Genomic DNA, 14193 nt, shown 5'->3' on the forward strand with positions numbered 1-14193 from the left:
TTTTTGTATCTGTTTTTCAAGATTCTTTATGTGAATTTATGTGTTGAAACAAATTTTGTTGTCTGGAGAGAGTCATACTGCTTTAATATCTAATACATTCACTGGTTCAATATCCACTCTTTTTTTTTTGCCTTGTATCTTGCAAAAGCAATGAAAATTTTTGGAAGACACACACACAAAAAAAAAAGAGTGGAAATTGATCTGGTGATTGTGTTAGATATTAAGGTAGTACGACTCTCCCCAAACTCAACTAAATTATTTATTACTTTATGTCAAGTATATAGTTATTATACTTTTACAAGAGGGGTGAGTGACTCCAAAGTGTTCAACCTGTTAGATAATCTGACAAAGATTAGCAGCAGGCTGAAACATGAAAGTCACTGTCACCTATTATCATCATCATTGTTTAATGTCTGTTTTCCATGCTGGCATGAGTTGAATGGTTTGATAGGAGCTGTCCAGACTCCAATTGATGTTTTGGCATGGTTTCTACGGCTGGATGCTCTTACTAATACCAACCATTTTACAGAGTATACTGGGTACTTTTTGCGTGTCACAGGTGCGTTTACACAGCACTGGTATGAGTCTGTTTTATATGACACCAGCACCTGTAATGGACAAGTGTGTATGTATGGATGACAGCGATTTTATTTAGCTTGACATGTCTTATTTTAATTTGTGTAGCTAAGTCAAACAGTTATTGTATATATGTGTGCGTGTGAATGTCTACAGGCATGGTGATCATACAGTTCTATATTTAAGAGATGAGGAATTATGTACATTATTTACATTCGACGGATATTTGTCCTTATCTTGTTTGTTGTTAACACGTTTCAGCTGATATACCCTCCAGCCTTCTTCAGGTGTCTTGGGGAAATTTTGAACCTGGGTTCTCATTCCTAAGGTATTTTTCGATGTTGTTATTATTATTGTTCAGGTCACTGCTTGGAATCGAACTCGGAATCTTGGGGTTAGTAGCCTGTGTTCTTAACCACTACAGGCATATGGCGTAGTGGTTAAGAGTGCAGGCTACTAACCCCAAGATTCCGAGTTCGATTCCAAGCAGTGACCTAAACAATAATAATAATATCAAAGAATACCTTAGGAATGAGAACCCAGGTTCGAAATTTTCCCAAGACACCTGAAGAAGGCCGAAACGTGTTAACAAACAGGATGAAGACAAATATCCGTCGAATGTAAATAATTGATTATAATCTTTGTGAAAGTCTGAAGATTTATGATTTGTCTTGGGAAATATGCAGCAGTGGTTTTCTGTTGCCTTCTGTCAGTTTATTTAGTTTACTTGAGCTAACCTTTAAGGTACAGGATCTGTAACTCTAGGCAGGACTGGTTCACATAAACATCAGAACATATTCACACACACCAGTGCCCTCTGAGTCTTATATGTTCAAGCCAAAAGACTATTTTCTGCAATTTGACCCATAACTGGAGCCCTTGATAAGTACTATCACCTTAAGTCAGAACTGACCCAGAAGCAGTGATAACTAAGGGGTAATTCCATGCTTCCCCCCAAACTCTTTAACCTCTGAACTGGATAGAGGTTCACACCTACATACAGTTCAGCTCTTTTTGAAACCAGCCCTCCTGAAACTACTGCTGGTTCTATGAAATAAATTCTAGTTTTAAAATGTTCTAAATTAAACCATACATATTTCCTGTTAACTTTTGTGCCAGATATCAAGTTAATAATGACAAAGTTATTTTATTAAAGTGTCATTTTTAAAATTAATTGCAACAAAGGCAGTGAATTTCATCAGAAATATGGTAACAAAAGGATTAATATGGACGGACTTGGTAAACGCCCACAAAGTTGTCAACCACCTCACCAACAACAACACTGAACACCTTTTTGATCTCCATGTGTCTAACATACATGGACATGCCTACAAAGTCAGAAAACAACACAGCTCCCATGACTTTCGGAAACATTTTTTCACGCTCAGAGTTGCTGAAGCATGGAATAAACTGCCTGCGTCAGTTGTTGACTGCCATGACACTGCATCCTTTAAGGCCCTCATGCTTTCTGAAATCCGTCGAAACTACACCTGATTATATATGCACTTTAGATGAGTTGTAGTGCACCTGAGCACTGTACACAATGTTTATTATTATTATTATTTAATATCTAAGCCTGAAAAATAAATATATATCTTATATACAAGGGGGTGCTGAAAAGTTCTTTGCTTTAGGTAAAAGAAAATACAGGAGGATCAGTTAATTATGATTTTATTCAGCATATCCCCCTCTCAGATTCACACACTTATTGCAGAAGTCCTTCAGTTTTTTTAAGCCCTCTAAAAGAATTCAGAAGGTTGGGCCTCCAACCAGGCCCTTTGCAATACCCTTAAAACCAGGAACTTTTCAGCACTCCATCGTATGTCTATCTCTTCTATGGTGGCATGTGTCAGATGAGATTTATTGAGACAGTATTCAATAACCAGATGCCCTTCTAGATACTATCCTTCACTTATTCTCATCTCTTTACAACATCAAATTGCTGAACCACTAGATTTTCTGTTTATACATGACATAAAGATAACATTACTACCCAAGCAGTATCAACATGAAACATGCAGAAACAAATACATAAACACATAGAATATATATATAACAGAATGAGATGATGAAGGAATAAATGATTATCTTATGAATGTCATTAGCTTACGGCTGTATCTGCTATAAACTGCAGTGGACTCATACATACATATATATATAAAGGGTTTTGGTACAGTTTCCATCTACCAAATTTTATTCACAAGGTAGAGGTCAAATCAAGCTGAGGTTTTAGTATAGAATATTTGCCAAAAATCTGTGATGCAAATTTCTTAACTTATATAGCCAGTTAAGTATTATGTTTTAACATTCAAGCAGCTTTAAAAACAGGTCTAATTTAATTAAATTCTGCACTGTTTTTTTTATCTTGTAGTTTTGGAGCATTTAATTTGGAGATAAGATTTCCTAGATTATTATTTTTTTCTAAAAGGAATTACATTTAGTTTAGTAATTATAACAATGGAAAAATTATCTCCCTTAGATTTAACAGGCTGCATGGAAACAGACAGGCTATCTTTAACCCTTTCGTTACTGTATTTATTTTGAGATGCTCTGTGTTACATTCAATTAATTTTAAATATAATGAAGAATTTAGTAAAAGAACTTAGTTATCATTAAGCTAGTGTTGAGAACATAAATTGTGACTAAGGTTTGGTGGAAGATTTTAATTCAAAACTTATGAAAGTAAGACATCTGTACTACAGAGCCAGAGCCGGTTTTGGCCGGGTTGGTATCAAAAGGGTTAAGAGACGAGAAAAATGAATATAGACAAATTATCTTGTGAATTCCAGTAATATTTTGTAGTGAAGGAATCAGTTGAATCAACCTCATTATGATACTAGCACACGTTTCATTAATCATTGGTTAAGTGCCCTTACCCAATAAATCATTGGGTAAGGGCAGTGTTTAAGAAATCTGCTTCCCAACTACATGATTTTGGGCAGTTCTGTTGCATGGCACCTTGGACAAGTGCCTTTTATTATATTGGACAATATAATATACTTGAACAAGTGCCTATTATTGCTCCAGAGCAATTAAACTGTTGAGTGAATTTGGTAGACAGAAATTGAAAAAAGCCTGTTGCACATGTATGTATATGTTTCTGTGTCTTTCAACAGACTTTAAAAAAAACCCAAAAAACTTTCACTTTGAATAGAAGGGGAGGACAAAATGGGAACAATAGTATATAAAAAAAGAGACACATTTATGTCATATATGTAATTTAATAGCTTGATCTTGAGAACTATTTAAAAACCACTCAACAAAGATTAATTGTATCTTGTAAATAGATTTGTGCCCCAGTTTCTTCTGTAGTTATTTCACTTTGTTTTAAGTTTAACTTTTAAGAGATTGGCATAATGTATTGCATATGTGTGTGTATATTATCATTTAATGCCCAGTTTTCCATGCTTGTATGGGTCAGAAGGAATTTGTTACCAAGCTAGGTAATATTTCCCTATGGTCAAATAGGTTTTTATTTTTTTATAGAAGACTGGACACGAACAACCTTACTTGTGTGAGGATGATGCTCATTTCCAATCTAGACAAGGGTACAGACACACACCACATACCTACACATACATACAGGACTGGTTTCTTTCAGTTTCCATCTGCCAATTTCACTCACAAGGCTTTGGTTGGCTTGAGGGCTATAACAGAAGATACTTGTCCAAGATGTTACAGAGTGGGACTGAACCCAAGACCACATGGTTGGGAAGCAAGTTTCTTAACCACACAGCTATGCCTAATAAAGGATGAGATGTTCATAGTTGGAATACTTTCCATCAAACACCTTTTCTATCAGGAAGAAACAGAAAACAAGAAAAATAAAACAAACAACTTTGGTCCCTCAATTTATTATGCTATGGTACAAGACTGTGCTTACAAATGTGGTATAATACTGTGTTGATGCAATGAGAAACAACAGAAACATTACAAAAGAATTTGTAACAATCAACAGTTCATTTACACAGTGAGACATGAATGAATATTGCACATATTTATGGTGTGAATGATATAATTACATGATATAAGTAAAGAAATTGACTAGAGAATGTAAAGCATTACTCTAGGTTAAGTAACCAGCTGTAAATTAATGCAAGCAAACATATTCAATAACAATTCTTTCTACTATAGGCACAATGCCAGAAATTTTGGTGAAGTGGGGTCAATTAGATCAAGCCTGAAAGGAGGAAAGGCAAAAGTTGACCTCAGTGGTATTTGAACTCAAAACCTAAAGCCAGAAGAAATGCTGTTAAGTATTTGGTCTGGCATGTTAACGATTTTGCCAGGTTGCCATCTTCTATATCATAATATTCAATAACATAATAAAGCAGAAAAACAAAATGAAGAGCAGAGGAAATGTATTTAATCTCAATTCATAACCATGGTTTCTTTAATTATATTTACTTAGAAGAAAAACCAATTCATAATTTCTCTCAATTTACATTACTAATAATATCCTTTAAGAGACTTATTAAGGATTTAAAAAATTTGTCAGGTTTCATGTTTATATACATGAAGAATGTGATTTGTAAATATAAAAAAGAATTGGATACTTGATAAATAAAAACGAAATAAAGAACATTGGAAGGATGCTACATATTTGGGGAGTTTTGTTGCAAGATAAAATCTAAGAACAATGAACAAATATTCATTTGTTTCATACAGTCCTGGCACCATCTTAATTTAAGAGACTTTGTAAGAATCTGTCTAAAATGGGAGACAGTTTTTACTGAAATAGTTCATAGAAAGATAAAATAATCTCTTTGAAAGGAACAACATGACTGGGTGCAGCCATTTGGATGCTGATGATCTGGCCTGGCTTGGCTCGGCTGACTGGACAGTCAGCATGTTTTGGTGACAGTACTTTTTGGCACAGGAGGCAAACACACACACATGTAGATAGATAGATAGAGAGAGAGGGAGGGAAACATTTAAACATCTGATGTCAAATAAGTCAGCACCAAATCAGCTCCACCAAAATGTCTTATACTTGGATTTGAATAATTATTCAAATAAAGGCTTTAATATTTTCTTTTGTTAGTAAAGATGAAAACACTGAAATTTATATCAAAGGGTAGATATTAAACATTTTCAGGGCAATCATTATAGAATATTTACCCTATACTTAGCTGTACTTAAATGTAGAACTAAAATTCTAAAACACCAAATCTCATGGAATGAACAGGTAAAATAGCTAACTCTTTGTGCACAAATACATAACAAAGAAGAAAGCATATTTAAATTTCAGCAACTAACTACAATATTTGACGACTTACAAGGTATACAAGCTTATACAGTGCATCTTGATTTTTGACAGTATGACATGTCAGAAACCCACACCCTGACCATGTGTTTATAAAACTCTGGTCGACCTTCTGGGACTCCTGTGTGTGTGTGGGGGGGGGTAGAGTTCTCCACTGTATAGTCTGTCAAATAAGGTAAATAAGATGTCTTTGAATATAACCTGTTGTTTCTTAATGTATAATTTTTTGGATATTTGGTTTACAGGAGCCCAGCTCACATCTGTAAACATTTTACACTCTCCAACAAGAACTCTTCACATTTTGTTTCTATAATTAGAGTGCTATCTGTAGTACAGAACGTCCCCAATGGTTTTAACCATTTAACTGAAGAACCAAAATCTCAAATGAAAGAAAAGGGAAGTGACAGCAAAAACATGAACACTGAAGTCTGTGAGGGATTATTAATGATAAAAAAAAAAAAAAACATGTTTAATAGAAATGAAGAAAATGAACTGATATTGTATGTTATATGATACATTTAAAATGGAAATATATGGTTTATGTAAAACAGTTTCAGATTCAAATTTACATGAAGTATATATATATATGTGTGTGTATATATGTGTCAATGTGTGTAGTTTACAAATCACATTTTTATATTGAGTTTTGGATGTCATCTTGCATCACAGTAGTGTAAATTGCATGCACATACCCACATACACTCACATGTGTCACTTAAATAGATTCGAGTCAACAGGAGAGAATGGGGATCTGATAGTAAGGTCGAATATATTGATGAAAGGTGGGAAAGAGAAGCGATGGATTGCAGACGTTTATACATATATATGTCAAAAAAAAAAAAAAAAAATTATATCACACAATGCAGATTAAGATATTGTTCGAATAGAAAGAAAAAGGCTGTGGAAATGTGGAAGAAGGCAAACTGTCATTAGACATTTCAGCTAACAGTAATTGCAGAATCAGCCAGAAGAAATAAGTGGTGGTGGTGTTGTCATGTTTGTGATTTGAGCAAGGTAGAAGGAAACTACCTCGTTTCATAGGTTACAGCACATCGATTATTTTTAGGTGAAAGTAAATTTTCAGACACAGCTCTCAGTCACTGGTGTATTGCAAATACCCATTGGTCGACGAGGAAGTTTACAAGCAGTCTATCAAGAGAAATGAAGAGATAGATAACAGCCAAACATTTTATTCTGTATAGATTGTTTCTATAGAAATTTATGACTAAAAGAAAATATTAAAAGTGACAAAGTTATCTTTTTATTTATAAAAAAAAAAAAATGAATAAAAAAATAAAAATGCAATGTAATTCATAATTATTGTAAATGTTTATAGTGTAAAAAGTTAATTTGATACGTAAAGACAATTACTTTTGAACTTGTGTATGAAGATGATCCTGTGATCATTTTATAAATATATACTATTTTGCTTGAGTCAGTCTCTTGCTATTCTGAATTTCACCGTTGGGTGCACAGTCTTCAGGCATAACTTGACCAAAATAAAATGTATTATTAATCTCTATTATAGTATTCTTTTTTAACCAACAGTCAACACCAAATGGATACATATATATATCATTATCATTTAATGCCTGTTGTCCATGCTGGCATAGGTTGGACGGTTTGACCAGAGCTGGTAAGCTGAAGGACTGTACCAGATTCAAATCTGATTTGGCATGGTTTCTATGGCTGGATACCCTTCCTAATGGCAACCACTCCAAAAGTGTAATGGGTGCTTTTACATGCCACTGGTATCTGCCATGACTATGATTTCACTTGGCTTGATGGGTCTTCTTCTTAAGCACAGCATATTGCCAAAGGTCTCAATCATTTGTCACCAGTATCAGTCATGACTGATTTCACTTGGCTTGATGGGCCTTCTTAAGCACAGCATATTGCCAAAGGTCTCAATCATTTGTCACCAGTATCAGTCATAACTATGATTTCACTTGGCTTGATGGGTCTTCTTCTTAAGCACAGCATATTGCCAAAGGCCTCAGTCATTTGTTACCAGTATCAGTCATGACTGATTTCACTTGGCTTGATGGGTCTTCTTCTTAAACACAGCATATTGCCAAAGGCCTCAGTCATTTGTCACCAGTATCAGTCATGACTGATTTCACTTGGCTTGATGGGTCTTCTTCTTAAGCACAGCATATTGCCAAAGGTCTCGATCATTTGTCATTACCTCTGTGAGGCCCAATGCTTGAAAAGTGCTTTTTAAGTGTCAGTTATGCAACACCAACAGCGGCTACAACTATGATTTCACTTAGCTTGATGGGTCTTGTCAAGCATGGATTATCACCAATGGTCTTGGTTACTAGTTATTGCCTCCGTGGTTCACATATGGACAAAGTTGTAACTTAAGGTCTAAAATCTAAGCACTTGACAAATAGCAATAAAATATTTTTCCCTGCATCTATTTTAGCATTCAGAGAACAGAAAAAAGTGTTTAAGATGTTATGAATTGATTAAAATCACTAGCAACTGAAGTGTGTGGAAATTTTTACTATCTTTGCAGAGCACTTACAATTTTTACTGACTATAACCCTCTTATATTACATTTCTTAATATTAACTAGTGTTTAAACCATTAGTGATTAAACTGGCGATATCCAACACAAATACTCTTCTTGTTTTATGTTCAAACCAGCCAGATCCAATCTCTCACACCTATCCTACAATATCATTCTAAAAAGTAAACAACCACATCATTGAAATCTCAAAGCTACAAGATAATGTATGATTTATTCAAAACAATGTGAATAAATAAGAATTACACTTGACAAAGTAACGTGAATACTAAGGGGTTAAGATTTTGACATGTTTTTCATGAACGATTGGAAATGGACACCACCACTCGTATGATGGTGATGCTCATTTACAACCACCATGTGATGTCAAAGCAAGGGTGCACACAAACACACACACATGTATATGACAGACTTCTTTTCAGTTCCTGTCGACCAAATCCATTCAGAAAGCTTTGGTTGGCCTGGGGCAATAGTAGAAGACACTTGCATAAGGTGTGCAATGGCACTGTACCCAAGACCATAAGTTTGGGAAGCAAGCTTCTCAAAAGCAACACAGCCACAACCCAAGCAGAAAAAAAAAAGGCCCTAACTTACTCTGTAGTGGTTTTTTCGAAATGATGTCATAGGAGTGTAAAAAGTAAGCTCTTCTATTTTACACTGTGGTGTCGATGATTTTGCTCTTAACTTTTTGATGTCATTAGCCAAGTAGCTAATCTCATTCTCAATGGATGGAACTATTTCTGTGATTTTATCTTTATTTTCTTCAGATTCATCACTCTTCCGCTTCCTAGTATTCATAGTGACCGATGATTCATGGAGGTCTACCACATGAACAAGTGGACTCCCAGTCTAAGAGGAAAACAAAAATGACAAATATGAATTTTGAGATTACAAGACTTCACATAATCTTTTTAAACTCAAGATAAATTAATTTTAAACTAATCAATACAAAGAAAATATAGATGCTTATAATTCGTGTTTGGAAAAATTTTATTGATATATTGCTGAAGTAATAATTTCTGTGACATGGGCAAAGCCACAAATTTATAACAGGCATAAAAGAAATTGGTTGTGAAAATTGACTTGCACAAATGTATTGTAAGTGTAAATAAATAAAATATTGTCAACATCATAAGAATCTGTAAACTTTTGAGAAAATGTGAAATAACCCTCCAACACCACTTTTTTGGAACAGTGGATCTCAAATCTGAAGACTGTTTTGATTGTCTTTCCAAAAGGAGCTTTCAATATAATATTTACAGGCTGTTATTTATAACTTTGAAAAGTGGTGAAATCATAAACCATAATGATTTAAGACACAAAAATAGGACATGGTCAATCAATGTGAAAACAAGACATGATGATGATAATGGTAATCTGAAGGAGATGAACAATAAATTAAGCCAACTTGTCTTTAAGTTTTGTGGTTTAACTATTTAATCTCATTCGAGCACTCTGAAATTTTGTTTAAGGATTATTATTTGTGTATTATAAATAAAACAGTTCTAATTGTTGATACCAGAACTATGAGAAGGTAGGGAAAGAGGTGGTGGAGGCTTTCACAGAATCCTTTTCCTCAGAAATGAAGAAGGAATTAACAGCCTCTTCTCACAGAAAAAAATTGATAGCTGTGCAACACAGTTGTGCAATACAGTACAGAATTAAAAGGAAAAGTCAACATTAACAGATCTAAGGTACTTTTACAGAGTACTCACCTCACTGTGTAAGATAGTGTCAAAATCAAGCTTCTTTTTCAGTAGAGAGCTTGGTGCTTCAGGAATTAATGTGTCATCCAGTGTTTGGCAAGAAGACTCTGTTGTATTCTTTGTACTGTAGTCAGTAAATGTCTACAATTTAAAGAGATAAATTAAATAAGAAATGAACATTATTCAAGCTTGAAGATACAAAACGTAATTTAGATTAATTTCTTTCAAAATTCAGGCATAGGAGTGGCTGTGTGGTAAGTAGCTTGCTTACGAACCACATTGTTCTGGGTTCAGTCCCACTGCATGGCACCTTGGGCAAGTGTCTTCTACTATAGCCTTGGGCTGACCAAAGCCTTGTGAGTGGATTTGGTAGACGGAAACTGAAAGAAGCCCGTCGTATATGTGTGTCTGTGTTTGTCCCCCCAATATTGCTTGACAACCGATGCTGGTGTGTTTACATCCATGTAACTTAGCGGTTCGGCAAAAGAGACCAATAGAAATAAGTACTAGGCTTACAAAGATTAAGTCCTGGGGGTCGATTTGCTCGACTAAAGGTGGTGCTCCAGCATGGCCACAGTCAAATGATTGAAACAAGTAAAAGAGCATTGTTTATATTAAATGGTGTGCATGTGTATGCACATGAGAATATGCATGTTTGTGTCTCCTTGTTTGGACATTGCATGATTCTTCTAAATGGATATCAATCATTTCAAATATTCCTTGAAAACATTACTGTGCTTAGAAATAGGTAAGGGTTGCATCAGGAAGGGCATCTAGGCATAGAATATCTGCCTCAATAAAATATCTGACCCATGCAAGCACAGAAAAGTGGACATTAACTGATGTTTGGTGAAAGCATGTGGCCAAGTGGTTAGTGTTGCACTCATGATTGCTAGATTTTATTTCTGGACCAAATAACACACAAATAATAAGTGTGATTATGTTAAATGTAATGCTTATTTATTCATATTGTTTTGTATTAACCATGCATTATTTCATAAATTTGAGATTTCAATGATGTGATAGTTTTATTCTGTTATAAAATATGTTGGAAAAGTTGGATCTGGTCAGTTTGAACATAAAACAGGTAGAATATTTTGGCCAGATTTGGCTGGTTTAAATAGTTGATGACAACATCAAATTCAGTTGGAAATTCCAAATCAAGCCCAAGTCCATATAAGTCAGTAATCGTCATTTGGAATCTATCAAATACCATTCATTTCTACAGACTTGTGTGAAAGTTAAGATACATGTGCTCCCAGTAACACAATGTGATATGTTTATCTTGAAGCATATAATCACAAGATGCTCTGGGAGTATGTAATGTTAAATTAAAATGTTCAGTGCTATGACATGATTAATATAATAAAATTCAACATCTCAGAAATCTTAATGTGAGCTATTTTTTGGTTTTGTGTATTACTTGACAACCTCATTGGTGTCATGAAAAAGTACCAAATACACTGTAAAGTGGTTGGCATAAGGAAAGGCATCAAGCTGTAGAATCATGTCAAAGCAGACAGAGCTTGACACAGCTCTTTGGCTTGTCAAATCTTATCAAACCAACCAGTATATGCTTGCACAGAAGATGGACATTAAATGATCATACACATACCAGGTGCCACACAGTGTAACCTGGCAAGTGTTTTCTATAGTCTAGGGTCAAGCAAAGCCTTGCGAGTAGATATGGTAGGCAGAAATTAAAGAAGTTCATTGTAAATATATGTGTGCCCTTGTTTTGACATCCTGTGATAGTTGTAAATGAGCATCACCATTATTCAAGTGGTGTCTGCTTTCAATCTTCAGTGAAAACATACCTGGTTATAGTTTGGCAACAAGGAGACCATCCTGATGTCGAAATTCTGCCTCAACAAATTCCATATGACACACGAAAGCAGGGTAAAGTGGATGGTATAATGATGATGGTGATGATGATGATGATGAAGAGGAGGAGGAGAAAGAGAGAGTGTTAATATAAAACTTTTAAAGCATAAGGAAAATCAATTAAAAAAAACAAAACAAAATACTGCATTACTTAAATAAAATGAGCTTACCGGCTTGTAAGTTGAATTCAAGCAACATGAGGCCACCTCTTCACGTCTTAAATTATTAACAACTGAACTCCATGCAAAAGGGGTGGTCTCTTTATTTTTCACTTTGTTATACTTGAAAACTGAGTTGGAGCCATAGAAATAGGATTCCCCATCTCTCTGTCTGTTTTTCATTCGAGGCAAATGTCTCTATAAAATGCAACAAATTGAAGAGTAATTCAAATAGCATAGCTTAGGAAAATTGCTGTCTATCAAAGAAGATTGTAATCAATCAATGCATAGATCTAGCTGGAAGTACCTTCTATGTCTGAGACACGCTAATTAATTAACCAGGAAAGTGTAGAAACAATTTGATAAATCTAGTTGTATTGGTTTATAAAAATAACTAGATCTTTGCAATAATTCTAGGTAATTTTCTTTTAATATAAACTCCCATCCTCTATATCTTCTGTCCAATCATTTGAAAACAAATTAAACTAAAGGTGAATCAGAAACACAATTCCCACTTGAAAAACAATTAAGCAATGTAGCTTTCATATATTAAATATTGGGACTGATAAAGGTAGGGTTTGGTAGAATTTTTATCCCACCAGACAAAATGATTAGCAGCATTTTTTCCAGCTTTACATTCTAGATTCAAATTCTGCCAAGGTTGATTTGTGTTAAGTACCTGCTGATATAAACAACTTGCCCCCTCCTGCAAAATTTCAGGCCTTGTGCCTACCATACAAAGAAATGTTAGGACCAATAAAAAGCTAACAAGAAATAAATATGCACAGAGAAGAAAATAAACAATCTTAATGAATGAATAAACAAAAAAATATTTTGCTCTTACTCAGATGTCCTTAGTAAAGCATAGTTTCTCAAACTTTTGAGTATAGATGAATAAATCCTTAATATATAAGATTTAAAAAAAAATTTATATATTGTGATTCCTCACTACTCTGAAGGGGAAGGTTATGCTTTGCTGAATAAAATTGAAATACATCTTGAGTTGTGTCTGTACTTGCCCAAATGTAAAAATAAACCCCTAAAATTTGTCATCAACTATTCCCTGCTCCCATCAAATTTTTATCTTCTCATTGAATGACTTCCTCGAATTAAGATATATAATAAATAAAATAATAATGATGATTCAAGGTTTATATGGTTGCAAGAATGACAATTCAGTCTTGACACTCACCAACATTAATAATGAAAACAGACAAAATACTGTGGATGTAAAACAAAACTGAGTTTCAGAAAAGTATTGTACGTACCATGATGCTTTCACCTAAACCAAAAGTCCGACTCCGGGTTTGACGCCCTGTTGACTTGATTGATTGACTGACACGTTGATAGATACTGAGATTCTCTTTACTTGAGCGAGAAACTGAATCTAAATTTGTATGGTTAGCTTTGGCAAACTTAAAAAAAATAGGGAAAAGCGAGAGATAAATTCACTAAATCACAAGGTGAGAAAGAGTGAATAGAAATTAATAACTGATTAACTGTTATTGATGTACAAGAAAAAAAAAACAAAAAACAAATGTTATGAAATAATACAGTACAAAGATGTACAACAGCAGTTAAGAAATAGAAAATGTTATACATCTTAGTTGCAAGTGCTAAAACACAACATTTTGCAGAATAGAGATAGTTGAAAACAAAAACTATAAATAATGAAATGTAAAAAAGAGCAGATCAATAATAGAATTATGAAGCAAGAGAAGATGCAAGATATATGGCAAGGTAAGTGGAATCTAAACCAATAAAACAACACAAAATGGTAAGTGAAGAAAGGATATTAAAAGTTAAAATAGAAAGAAAAAAGAAGCTAACATTGCAATGAGGTGCAGAGTTAGAATAAGCTTATGCAGAAATACTCAAAGATGTTATCTTTTTCAAAATTTGTTGTAGAAGCTCAAGTTTTTAAGAATGTCTTAGAAATATGTCCTTGATGAATATGTTGAATATCAGAAGCATGCTGCATAGCAGTTAGAAACAGGTACTAAGTGCAGAAGATTTTGCAGTTGTAGAAGCTGGAAAAGAATAGGACATGAACTATTGGATATGTAACTT

General features: G+C 34.1%; 1 protein-coding gene across 3 annotated transcripts in view; it reads right to left on the minus strand.

The window, feature by feature from the left end:
- Positions 1-4401: 4401 nt before the first annotated feature.
- The window catches only part of LOC115223682 (rho GTPase-activating protein 19-like), a 31579-nt gene continuing 21787 nt past the window's right edge, over positions 4402-14193 (minus strand). For 2 of the 3 annotated variants that reach the window (XM_036512893.1, XM_036512890.1), the window contains exons 9-14: positions 13392-13538; positions 12136-12321; positions 11899-11943; positions 10091-10222; positions 8970-9224; positions 4402-6991 (exon numbers count right to left, since the gene is read on the minus strand). In XM_036512893.1, coding sequence (XP_036368786.1) covers positions 6923-6991; positions 8970-9224; positions 10091-10222; positions 11899-11943; positions 12136-12321; positions 13392-13538 — 834 coding nt within the window. In that variant the 3' untranslated portion in view covers positions 4402-6922. The remainder of the gene's footprint in view (positions 6992-8969; positions 9225-10090; positions 10223-11898; positions 11944-12135; positions 12322-13391; positions 13539-14193) is intronic. The other variant, XM_036512896.1, reaches the window with a different exon arrangement.

This window comes from Octopus sinensis, linkage group LG2 (assembly GCF_006345805.1).
Source record: "Octopus sinensis linkage group LG2, ASM634580v1, whole genome shotgun sequence".
In the NCBI taxonomy this organism is placed as follows: Eukaryota; Metazoa; Mollusca; class Cephalopoda; order Octopoda; family Octopodidae; genus Octopus; species Octopus sinensis.